General features: G+C 43.8%; 1 protein-coding gene across 3 annotated transcripts in view; it reads left to right on the forward strand.

Moving 5' to 3' along the window:
- Positions 1-12,536, forward strand: part of UBP1 (upstream binding protein 1) — a 49,969-nt gene that overhangs the window by 5,834 nt on the left and 31,599 nt on the right. Inside the window, exon 1 of one of the 3 annotated variants that reach the window (XM_009556725.2) lies at positions 3,166-4,174. The exons of 1 other annotated variant lie outside the window; for it this stretch is intronic. In XM_009556725.2, the coding sequence (XP_009555020.1) occupies positions 4,062-4,174 (113 nt within the window). In that variant the 5' untranslated portion in view covers positions 3,166-4,061. Of the gene's footprint in view, positions 1-3,165; positions 4,175-12,536 lie in introns of those variants that run through there. One more of the 3 variants, XM_009556733.2, reaches the window with a different exon arrangement.

Here is a 12,536-nt window from a genome sequence, read left to right on the forward strand (position 1 = left end):
AGATAACATCTTCAGAAATGCTAACAGTCAGTTTGCTTATCACGGACAAGCTTTACCCAGCTTTTAAATATTGAACTGCAAGAGAACGTGTCTTACTGTATCCACGCAAGATGCCCTCAGCAGAGATTGGAATTTATGTCAGAACAATTTCCAGTATAAAAATCCTCAATTTATGATCTTGTAACTGTTATGTACCTATGTTAATGTAAATAGAATAAGCAGATAAACCAGTTTTGCTATGCATAAATCAAAATCTGGCTTCTCTGGTCTTGGATCCTGTCTTATCTCTGTCAAAAGCAGAAAGTGCACTCCCTTTAGTTTTCTTCAACCCATCGCTTCCTTTTGTGTCACTTATAAAAGTGGGGGGTGGGAGATGAGTGTTACTTATGCTCCCTTGTTTGTTTAAAGTCTGCTTGAAGTCTAAAAATATCTACTTAGGGTAAAGTTTGAGTTCTCAGTTAAAACTCTTTAATTCTACAATGACAGGAATTTAAGCTGACTTTTTAGCCATTACTGTTGTCTGTGGAATAATGCCTGCTAGTTTATTAACTAGACCATACCACCCCATAACAGTCACTGACATAAATTAATGCCATTATCGGGGTCGTTCTCAATCTTCAGATGTGCTAACAAATATTTCCATCATAATAATAAACTAATGAATTCGGGATATTGTTGTCATCTTGTCAGGCTTAAAAGAGGTATTTCGCCTGTGGTAGTTTCATTTCTTTTCGCTGAAAGCTGTAGCTTGGTAACTAGTGCCCGTGCTTGTGACTTATGGGGCCCATAAGCCCATGCCCTCTTCATAAATTTCCCATTTTTAAGCTTCCTCTGCCATGCAGATGAATTGTTCATCTGTCCACAGATGGTCAGAGAACTCGTACATCAATTGCAAAGGCAAAGATACCAGTACAGCTTTCTGGAGAAGCTGGCAGTCAAATCTTAACTTACAAGTTACCTTTAAAAGTCATAAATAGGTCCGTGTGCCTCTCTTTAAGTGTTGAGGATGTTGTATGTATACTTTGAATGACAGCTAGTATTTTGTTAATCATTAATGAACTTAAGAGCCTTCCTGGCTTGTATCTTTTGAAAGACTTGTTGTTTCCTACTTAAATAGTACTTAAAGCATTTAATTATACTATGAAAAACATGCTACAGTCTCAACACTTTCACAGAATCATAGAATGGTTTGGGTTGGAAGGGAACTTAAAGATCACTTAGTTCCAAATCCCCTGCCATGGGCAGGGACACCTCCCACCAGACCAGGCTGCCCAAGGCCCCGTCCAACCTGGCCTTGAACACCTCCAGGGATGGGGCACCCACAACTTCCCTGGGCAACCTGTGCCAGTGCCTCACCACCCTCAGTGTGAAGAAATTCTTCCTAATGTCTAGTCTAAATCTGCCCCTCTCCAGTTTATACCTATTCCCCCTAGTCCTATCACTCACTCCATGTCTGTAGTTTGCTCACTGGATGTACCATTTTAATGAATTTTTCTCATAAAATTACTTGTTAATCCTCTGAACGATTAACATTTGAGTTTTTTTGGGAACTCTTTTTTACATGAAGCCATGGTTTACTTACCCTGTGAGCACCCCCTCATTGGACTAAATATTTTATGACCAGCCACGAGAGGATTAAATTCTAAACCACTGGCAGTTCCTGTACCTCCTTGCAGCCCTCCTAGGCTTCTCCAACTGCCAGGCCATTATACTCAGCATGAATTATTTATGAAAAGCATAACTGCCTCCCGGATTCTGTCCTTGGAAAATATGAAATAATCAAATTTAATAACAGCATAAAATCAAGCTATTTCAGTAATTTTTGCAAAACACAAACTCATATTCCAGAAAGACAAATTTGATGTTACTTGAATACATCTGGATTTAACTTGGTTTGGCCTGTTAAAAGAGAGAAAGGGAGTCTTAATTCATCTCAAAATCTACAAAATGTTTCATATTACTTAAGTTGCTATAGAATGGACCAGGAAACAAGCAAAAGGCCACAAAGGATCAGAGGAAATTAATGCTAAGCAAATAAAATTCTTGATAGTAATGAGCTTTTCATTCTAGCACAGGTGCATGCAGTTTAAGGTGAAGATGGCAGTGCTGGGGTTGTTCAGCCTAGAGAAGGCTCTGAGAAAAACATTTTGCAGCCTTACAGTACTTACAGAGGGCCTACAGGAAAGGTGGGGAGGGGCTCTTGATCAGGGAGTGTAGCGATAGTATGGTGGAACAGCTTGAAGCTTAAAGAAGGGTGATTTGGATCAGCTATTAGGAAGGCATTTTTGACTGTGAGGGCAGTGAGGCACTGGCACAGGTTGCCCACGGAAGCTGTGGATGCCCCATCCCTGGAAGTGCTGAAGGCCAGGTTGGATGGGGCCTTGGGCAGCCTGATCTAGTGGGATGTCCCTAGCAAGGAGGTTGGAACTGGATGGTCTTTTAAGTTCCCTTCCAACCCAGACCATTCTGTGGTTCCATGATTCACGCAGAGGGTGGAAGAGGACTGCACCAGGCTCCCCAGGGAAGCAGTGATGGTTCCAAGCCTGAAGAGCTGCAAAGCAGCATTGGGAGATGGCCCTGAGCCACATGGTGCGAATGCTGGGCTTGTGCTCTGCAAGGAGAGGCGCCTGATTCGATGCCCCGTGTTGGTCCCTTCCAGCTCGGGACACTCTCACCCTCCCAACGCGACGCACAACCCGACGGAGGGCGGGGCGGGCGAGGACGGCACTTCCCGCCCGCCCGCTTCCGCTCCCGGCGTGCCGAGCGCCGCTGTGCCCGACGGGCGCTCGGGCCGAGGCCGCACGTCACCCCGCGCCTGGAGTGCGGCAGTGCGCGCTGATTGGCCGGGCTTCCCCTCTCTCCTTTCCTCTGATTGGTCAATGGACGGCCGCGCCAAGGCCCCGCCCCCCTCCCCGCAGCGGGGTTTGTGTGTGTGTTGAGGGGGGAGCGGCCGCCATGTTCGTGTGAGCGGCGGCGGCGCTGCGCGCGAGCGGGGCCACGCCGGGGCGGCGCGCGGCTCCCGCGGGGGCGGCGCGAGGCGACGACCGGAACTACCCCCCGGGGCGGGCGCGAGGCGGCCGGAAGCTCCTCCCTCTCCGCGCGCGACGGGGGCGGCGGCGGGCTTCTCCCTCCCCCCCCCTCCCGCCCCACAAATGATGCGGCGGGAGGCGCCGCTGGGCCGGGTCCGGGTGGAGGAAGAGGAGGAGGCGGCCGCCCCCCCCCGGTCCCCAGCCCCGCGCGGCGGCCGGGGCAGCGCAGGATGCTGAGAGCGGCCCCGTGCGCCGTAGGGAAAGGGCCCCCCCGGGGCTGAGCGCGGGGTCGCGCCTTCCTCCCCGCGTTCTCCTGCCCCTCGCTCCTTCCCAGTGACCTCCCCGCTTTCTCCTGTCTTTTGCTCCTTTCCAGCGCTTTTCCCGCTTCCCTTTGTCCCCTACTCCCTGCCCGTGTCCTTTCCGTTCCCTCCTGCCCCGTGCTCCTTCGAGCGCCTTTCCCGTAGCCTCCTTCCCCTAGCTCCTTCCTGCTTCCTCCTGTCCTTCACCTCTTCCTGGTACCTTTCCCGCTTCCTTTTGCCCCCTGCTTCCTCCCTGTGCCTTTTCCGCTTTCTCCTGCCCCTCACTCCTTCCTATTGCTCCTTCCCGTTTCCTTCTGTCCTTCACTCCCTCTCAGTGCCTTTCCCACTTCCTTTTCCCTCCCGCTCCCTCCCCTCGCTCCTTCCCGCATCTTTCTGTCCCTCCTTCCGAGCACTTCCCTAGTTTCCTCCTGTCCCCCATCGCTGCTTCCCATTTCCTCCTGTTTTCCCCTCTTTCCCGGCACCTTTCCTGCTGCTTTCTGCCCTCCGCTCCTTCCCAGCGTCCTCCCGGCTTCCTCTTGCCCCCTGCTCCTTCCCAGCGCCCTTCCCACTTCCTTTTGCCCCCAGCTCCCTCCCCGCGCCCTTGCCGCATCCTCCTGCCCCTCGCACCTTCCTGGCATAGTTCCCGCTTCCTTCTGCCTCTCGCTCCCTCCCGGCGTGCGGGTCTGAGGGATTCCTCCCCGCCTGGGCTCTTCCCGTGGGATCGCTGCAGAAGATGGCGTGGGTGCTGAAGATGGATGAAGTGATCGAGTCAGGGCTGGTGCATGACTTCGATGCCAGCCTCTCCGGCATCGGGCAGGAGCTGGGAGCCGGTGCCTACAGCATGAGGTAACTCCGGGTGTGAGGGGAGCGGTGGGTGCCGAGTCCAACCGGCTGCCTTGAGCCGCCATCAATATCGAAAATGCCAACGAATAAACTCTCTTAAGACTCGTTTTGGAGTTTTAGGGTGCTTGCTTTTTTTATCAGGCCTGGGCAACGTGAGGGAGCGATCTCCATCCATCATGTGCAGTGAGACGAGAGCTGGGACAGAACATATTTCCCACTTAGATGCATGTGTATACATTTTCTTAGTGATCTTATGCGTATTCTGTTACTTTCCAAGGACTGATTTTAACGTTATGAACTTCACAGCAGTGAAATTTCTTGCGAATTTGGAGCTGATTCCAGCTCTCTGTCTGACTTGGCATTTGAGATCGGGGGAGACTGCAAACAGGTGATTATAGGAAAAGACACGTCTATTCAGCACAGATCATGCTTAAGATGTGACAGTGCCTGGGAAAGGACCGTTTGAAAAAACACACTGTAAAAACCCTATGCTATCAGAGGGACATTCTGCCTAACTTTCAAAAAATACAGTTACTTGGATGAACTTAATACAGCTACTTGGATGAGCTTAGAGTATTCAGGTTTTTTTAATAGTAACTACTTTTTATATCACCACCCTTTTCCTTTCTTGGCCCTTTTTTATCTCTGCGGCTCTTTCTGAGGAGCGAGGGCATGGGGGAGACCTGACCCTCCCCGGTGCCCTCTGCTCAGTGCCGCTCCCCTCATACTATGTGGTGTGAGGGGGCTGTCCCAGTGCCCCCCAGCCCGTTTCCAAAGGGCAGGCTGGTGCTGGTACCTGGTTGGTGGGATCTTGCGCGGTGTGTGTGAGCTCTGCTGAAATATAGTATGGATCTGTCCCTGGGCTGTGGAACTGGGTCCCATCTAACACGATTATTCACTGTTTCCTGGCCAGTATCATCCTGGATGAGGCTAAGAGCAACCTGATCTAGGGGGAAGTGTCCCTCCCTGGGGAGCGGGTTTGGAACTGGATGATCTTTAAGGTCCTTTCCAACCCAAACCATTCCATGATTCTGGTTCTTAACAAACAATAGCTCTTTTCTTTAAAATTTAATGGACGGTCATTCTCACACAAGTAAACATTGGGGTAGTTAATATGGTGTGCTTTACTTAGTCTCTTCATTTTGTCATATTTCTGTATATGTCTTCTATGATGTTTTCCCTTTTTTGTCACGTAGCTCTTTCGGCCCTTAATTGATTTGGCAGGTTTTTTTACCTTGTGATTGTTTTCCAGGTTCCACGGTAATTGTGTTTAAATGGCATTTGGGTGTACTTTGGCGAAGTAAGATAGAGCTGTGCTTGCTTGAAATAACCACATTTTATTTCAGTTACGAGCAGAACGTGTAGACATGGTTTAGTAGGCACCGTGGTGTTGGACTGACAATTTGACTAGACGATCTTAGAGGTTCTTCCCAACTTTAATGATTCCTGAGTGATTTATTAGCGTGAAAATGCTTTGGGGATGCTGGGAGTGATTTTAGTCTTAAGTTTTTTTGTCAGCACTAGTCAATAGTTGAGAGTCTAGGGGAGTAAAATACTGGCACTTCTGATATTCTTCATAGACTAGCCTGTATGGAAGACATGTTCTGTCTTGGGGTCACCCGAAACTTGGAGACCACCACAGGTTTCAGCTGTTCTGTGTATTTTAAGCACCACTCTCCAAGTGAGAAGTGTTCATTATCTTTGTTCAAAGTTATTAATTAAAGGTTTCATCTGAGTAGATATGAGGACCCTTTTGCTAGCATTTGTGATTATGAGCTCAGCAGGTTTATGGTCGGTTATGTATGTGATGGGGGTTTTGATTTGTGCTTTTTCTTTTTTAAACTAAAAAAAATAACTTCTTAAATTTGCTGGGTCAGAGAAAAAGATGATTCACCTCTTTCTTAATGAAAATACTCCTGATTTAATTTAACCTGAATTTAATTTCCCTTCTGTCCCATTTCTGTCTTTGTCAAGCGAACATTCATCCCATGAAGTGATGTGCCCATTTCTGTGGGCGCCTGTGTGACAGTTGCCTGGGTGGCTTCTCAACGTTTGGTTTCTGGTTTATCTTTTGCTTGTGTAAGCGCCAATAGATAATGCATAGGCTCGTGTTCAAGAGCTGTTCTTCCTTCTTTGTCACTATCCAGTTCTTTCTAGGATTTCTTATAAGTTTGAGTTTTGACTGTAGTGGTTTCTTAAAGATTTCCCTGTCTTTTTGTAGACTTCATTTGTCATCCCAGTAATGCACACTGGTTTGCTTCTTGAAACTTCAGGAATTTTCACCTTTACTGATGGTGTGTAGGTTGTTCTGCTCCTATCAATTCTTTCCTGATGGGCAGCAATCCTAAGCTTTTTTCAGTTGTCTGTATCTGCCTGTTAGGATATTTTGAATTACCACAAAAAGAGCTGTAGCAGTTAAAACCAGCTCTTAAAAAGTAATATTGTGCAAGCTGTCTTGTACATTACCTTTAAATTTGGTGCTGCACCCTTTTGATGAGTCCCAAGTATTTTTGGAACACATACTAACATGGTTTGTAGCTTTATCCCTGAACACATAGTTAAAGGGTTCATCTAATGGCAATTATTATTTGCTGGCTTCAGACTGATTTCAGCAAGCATATTAGATTTTTACTTCTAGGAAATCATTGCCTGTTAGGTTGATAGTGATGTGCAAGTGGAAAACGAAGAGAAATGGCATAATGTGAAGAGTGAAGTTATTACTCTGTTGCCATTCTGTGTGCCAGTAGAAACTAATTATTTGTCACTTCCTTACAAAAGAGATGATGGAAGAGAAAGAAACGTCTGGAGAAAAATGCTGGGGGCGCTCCCCAAGCTATATGCCCCTGCATTTTGTAAGAACTACTTGCATGCAGCCCCTTCACCCGTGTTAGGGTTGTATATAATTTAGTTATGCTTCTTTGAGCTGATAATCAAGTCAGTGCCCTGGAGCAGAATATTTGACATCACTCTTGTGTTTATTCTTATTAAGAAAACTGATCATGCCCATTGACTAATGACTATGTTTTTTAAAAAGACGCTAACTGGAAAAACTTTCTCTGCAGATCCACAATGGTTTTAAACAGTTCTGAAAATTTCCTTAAAATCTTGAAACCCAGAAAACCTTTTTCTGATTCTTGGTCTAACATCTCATGCAATGAGAAACTGTCTATAAACACAACATTCAATTCATTTGCTAATTGTTATTGTCAAATGTATCAAATAATACACCCCTCCTTCCCCTTTTGGAAACCCATCTAAAAGGTGGTAGTGTTGAGTATTGCGGTTAATTTCAGCTGATAATGATGCTGTCATATAGAGCTAAGACTCATAATGATTTCTTACAAATCTATCATAATATCCGTTGTAACACAGCAAGAACTGTTTAATTTCGGGGATCACTGATCATTGCTATGAGCTATTAAAAATGGAGGCTGTTTCACTGAGAAGATAAGTTTGAGGAACTGCCTGCTGGTTTTGTAGCAGAATTCATATTTCATATAATGAATTACTTAATCAATGAATTGATATAAATTTAGTTAAATGAGCATTAACGTAAGGACAAGTACATTAGTATCAATGACTGATTTTTTTCTGTGTAATTTGGAAGCTTAGCATATGGATTTATTTAAATGCCTGCAGTGCCAATCGTATTAGTAGTGCTGAAATTGAAGCCTGACGATTATTTTGGGAGTAGCTATTTTGGGATATATTTCTAGGTTAAAATCTGAGGTATTTTAAAAATAAATTGAAAATGATGATTTTTAGTTCTGAAACAGGAAAGTCTACAAGAGATTGTACCAAAAATACATCCAGACAGGCTTCCATTTTTGGAGCATCAAGTCATTTTGACTCTGCTGCATCTTCTGCACGCTTGGAGTGTCTTTGGAGAAGGGAGCTGGCTCCTGCCTTGATGGATGAGCAGAAAACTTCTGGAGTCAGTCTTGTTTCCTTACTGGGCTGTGGAGAGCCTTGGATGGTGAGGGAGCTTTGTGTGTCAGCTGTCCTCCAAGGCTTAGGCTAAAGTAATCATTAGGATGGTCTGTTAGGATTTCTTCTTCAGCTTCTAACTTTGTTTTCAAAACAGAGGGAAGGTGTTGCCTTCTCATAGCTTTCAGGACCCTGACAGCCTTTTTTTTTTTTTTGCCTCTGATTAACATGATTGAGTTATGACAGTTTTCTGTCTTAACTTTATATTCACTATGCAGAAAGGAAAAAATGGAGTTAGGTCATTTGGGCCCCATTTTCTTGTGGTGGCTGCTGTTCCTTTCTGACAGACACAGTGAGTGTTAGTGCTTCCCCTAAGGCCTGCTACTCTTTTGAGACTTTGCTACAGGTTATGATGTTTGTTTTTTTAAGAGGAGTGGTTACTCAAGGTATCCTGAAAAGTTTGGGTGAGTTCTTTTGGAGTTTGGGTTTTTTGTTGTTGTTTTGTTTTGTTCTTAAGATGTACATGGTATTTTCTACAGAATAAATTAAAAAGCTGTTGCAGTCGTTTGTTCTGTGTTTATGCATTGCACTGTAGAAAAAATAATTTCCACTGACATGTAGACTCTATAAAATAACATTTTATGTACCTCTTAGAACTGGAGCTTGATTTTCTGTGCAGGCACACAAATACGCAAATTCCTATCAGGAAGTAAGACATTTGAGGTGGGCCAACGGGGGGTGGGGAACCCCAACCCACAAATCTAAACCTGCTGGCTTTGCGTAACCGCACATAAAACATGTTGAAAAGATAAACCTCATATTCCAGATCACTGACATTGGCTTGGGGTTTGGTTTTTTGTTTTGTTTTATTTTCTTCTTCCTTGTTGAATGTGTGAATACATTTCAAAAGGTCAAGGGGACCAGTTTAATTCTTAAGGAAAAGACTCTAAAGGTTGGATAATGTAACTTCTGTGTTCCCTTGTCACCTCGGATGGTGAATGGATGTGCAGGATTGAGAGCAGAGCAGCTGGTTTACCTCAATTACCCTTTATGCATTACTCCTGCTTAGCAGCAATCCATATTACAGCTGCTGTGTATTAGAGCATCTGCCTGGCCCCCATGAGTCGGAGGGGTGTATGGAGGACTGGACAAATTCTGTTCTTACAGCTTTTCCTTGGTACCTTCAAGAACAAAGGAAGACACCGGTTTTGGGGGTGGGATTTTTGTTCTTTCTTAGGTTATTTTTGGAGTTTATGCTGTACTCCCCATAAGCTGATGCCTTTAACCAGCTGAATTTTTGTGTGATTCCCAGGAACAGCATTACGTTTGCACCTGTTTTCTCATTCATGTTGTGTTTTTTGACAACTACTTCAGAAAAAGTTGTTTCCCAGCAACACCTTCCAAAGGTTGTGGACACAGGGAACGAGCTAGGAGGTGTCAGCTCTCCCATTTCCTTACATTTTCTTATGGCTTGTTCAGGCCTTTTAACAGTGCGGAGCTTGGCTTTGAGATTATAACTATTAATTCAAATACTGCTTGAGGAACATTTTTCTCAAGGTATTCGTCCTCGTAAACTGTGTTTTAAAGTTTCAAAACACCTGCATGTTCTTGGATGCTTCAGTACTCACACCCAAAAGTATACAATCCAGAAGGCAGATAAGGTGGATAGTTGATGCAATGTCAGTTTGACTTTTGATGATATGCTAGTTCCTGTTCTTGTAAGGTCAGGAAGGTCTTCATTTATTTTGTGACCCTATTATTATGAGGCATGTTTGGTTGTGTTTTTTTTTTTTTCTTTTTCTTTTTAATGCTTCAGAGATAGTGTTGAAAAGAGGGTTTTAAATTTGGAAGTGAAGGTGTTTTTGTGGCTATCAAACACATTTCACATGCATGGGAGAATGCAAACATAGATTTTTCTCAGTCTTTTTGTACCCTGCTCATGTAGGCTACATAAAACAGGATAGCTTATCCCATGTGATCCATCCCACTGGGTGCTTGGGTTCAAGTGTTAACATGTACTTTGCTTCCTCTTCTAGCCTATTTTTTTATGGTAAAGTATAGTTTATGCACTTCTGTAGCATCGCTAGCTAAGATCTGGTGTTGGAGATGTGTTTAGAGCCTGCTTTTTGTGTGTCACAAAGACTGTTTCTATTTGTTTTTCTGGGAAAATATTCTCCCTTTAGGAAGAAAGAATGCTTTCACTTGTGTGCTTTAGATAACAAATTGTGATGGACTGAGATAAGACTTTTCTTACAGGAGCTAATAACTTCAAAAATTTAATATCTGAGTTCCTTTTGTCAGCAGAGTAAACCTCAATGGATCTGCCTTTTCACATGATATCAAGAAGTCTAACAAAAGATGTTGTTTCTTCTTTTAAACGTTGCTATTTGTTTAGACCTCAGCTTGCTTCTAGTAGTAAAAAATGCACTTAGATGAGGGAGGTGAAGTAAATTAGCCTTTTACTTCAGAAAACCAAAAATTACCAGTGGCAGAAAAAGGACAGGATCCCTCTCTAAAAGCTCTTTTTTTTTCCCCCAGTAGCCTGAAATAATTTTGACATAGCTAAAACTTATTATTCCTCCATGTGGGCATCTCTGCCAGTGGGTGCTTCAGTTTAGGGAAGAGGGTCTTTTCTGTGTTAAATAGCACAGCAGAGAGCTAAGCTGGCAGTAAAAGTGCCTATCACGATTCTGCATTGAGCCAGCACAAATCAAATTTCACCAGGTGAGTAGGAGGGGGACTGGAGGATGCCGAAATTTGCATAAGCATGGAGACTGCCAGCAATTTACTGGCAGGCAGGTAATTGGCACTGCCAGGTCATTGACTCATTATAAATGCAGAAATTATATCTGGGGTCTGAGGAAGAAAAGAACTGAGAGGGCTGACCTGCTCTCCTGTGTTTTTTTTAATTGGGTCTTTTAATAGAATCAGTATAAAAGCAGAGGTAGTAAAAAGACTATAGCTTAGGATCTCTGTGTTTTTAATGAACATGAACTACATAATAGCATATATTATATGCGGTTTATCACTTACTTGTGAGATACTCTTCTTCAGTGTAAGAGGACTATTACAAATACTAAATTTCTATTTCCTGTTCGTTTTCTACTCTTGAGTACCCCTGGTGGCATCTTCTCTTCAACTTTGCTGTGTGACCAATGAGTTTTATTTTGTAGAAGATGCTTGTTGCTGTGAACTTGAGATGGTCCTGCTTGAACTGTTGTAAGGATAAACAGGGCAGTCTGAGTCTGGCCTCAGAACTGGGAGGAACACTTTGTATTCTTATGTTTCTCAAAGCTGCATGTTCCTAATGATTTCCTAGGTAAACGTAGACATTAGGAATTTCTCCCCTGTATCCCTGCTACCACGAGTCACGAGGAGGGAAATGGGCTTAACTCATTACGCCTGACTTCAAGTTACGATTGGTAGGATGGGGGTTTCTGTACAGTGAGATTTTTATCACCTGCTTTTACCACCGTCAGTTGTTTAGATGTGGGTTGGGCTGCGCTGTGAGCCGATAGAGATCTCAGCATAGCTCAGAAAAATGTTATGCAGAGGGAGATGGTAGGGATCACATGGCAGAAATTCTTTATCCCTGTGCTGCCCAGAAGACCTTTTGTGTTGCTGAACCGTAAGTGCGTGGGTATCAGAACTGGTCAACCTCTGTTGCTGTACTGGAGGATAGACCAGTCACTTCACAGCAGGTTCCCCAAGACGTTAAAATCTTAATGGGAAATACTTCAATCATTCCTTATTGATTCTTCTTAGTCGCCTGCAACTTTTACCTGTTTTTAGATGGGAACAGGTGTATGTTTAAAAGTGAAAACACTGATACTTCATTCTTCATGAATAAACAAACTGAAGTGTTATTTAAATAGTATTTATTTAAGGATGGTCTAGGAAGGAGTTTTAAATTGCGTTGGCCTCACTTTTACTTCGGGATGTACTGGTACCCAGAAAACTTTCTTTTATGAGAAATGTATGTTTTTACCTGGGAAAATAAGTGAAGATTCTTATATTTGCCTCATGCCGTTTGCTGGCGCGTTTTCTCTGGCATGGTGGCGTTTAAGAATGCGCATCATGCTCTCTTTACAACTAAATTGTAGGGTTGAGGAGTTGGATGTCTTCCCCCCCCCCTGCTTCTGCAGTGGCAGTTAGTCATTACCACTTTGTAAGTATTAGCAAAGCAGGTTTAAAGTTTGCTAAATTTGTCTTCCATTTGTATTGGTTGGCTTGCAGTGCCTTGTTAATGTAAATAGGTCATTAACTGCAGCACACATTCCTAAGCCAGACCAGATATGTTTTTATCTTTAAGGTGTGGGTGGAAAACAAAGGCCTGAAAGATATTTTCCATAAATACATAAAAGACTTCTGTATCTAACCTTACATGTTATGTGAAAGCAAGTGATGTAGAACTTACTGTGAATTACAAACTATTTAT

The sequence above is a fragment of the Cuculus canorus genome, chromosome 2 (assembly GCF_017976375.1).
Source record: "Cuculus canorus isolate bCucCan1 chromosome 2, bCucCan1.pri, whole genome shotgun sequence".
NCBI classification, from domain to species: domain Eukaryota; kingdom Metazoa; phylum Chordata; class Aves; order Cuculiformes; family Cuculidae; genus Cuculus; species Cuculus canorus.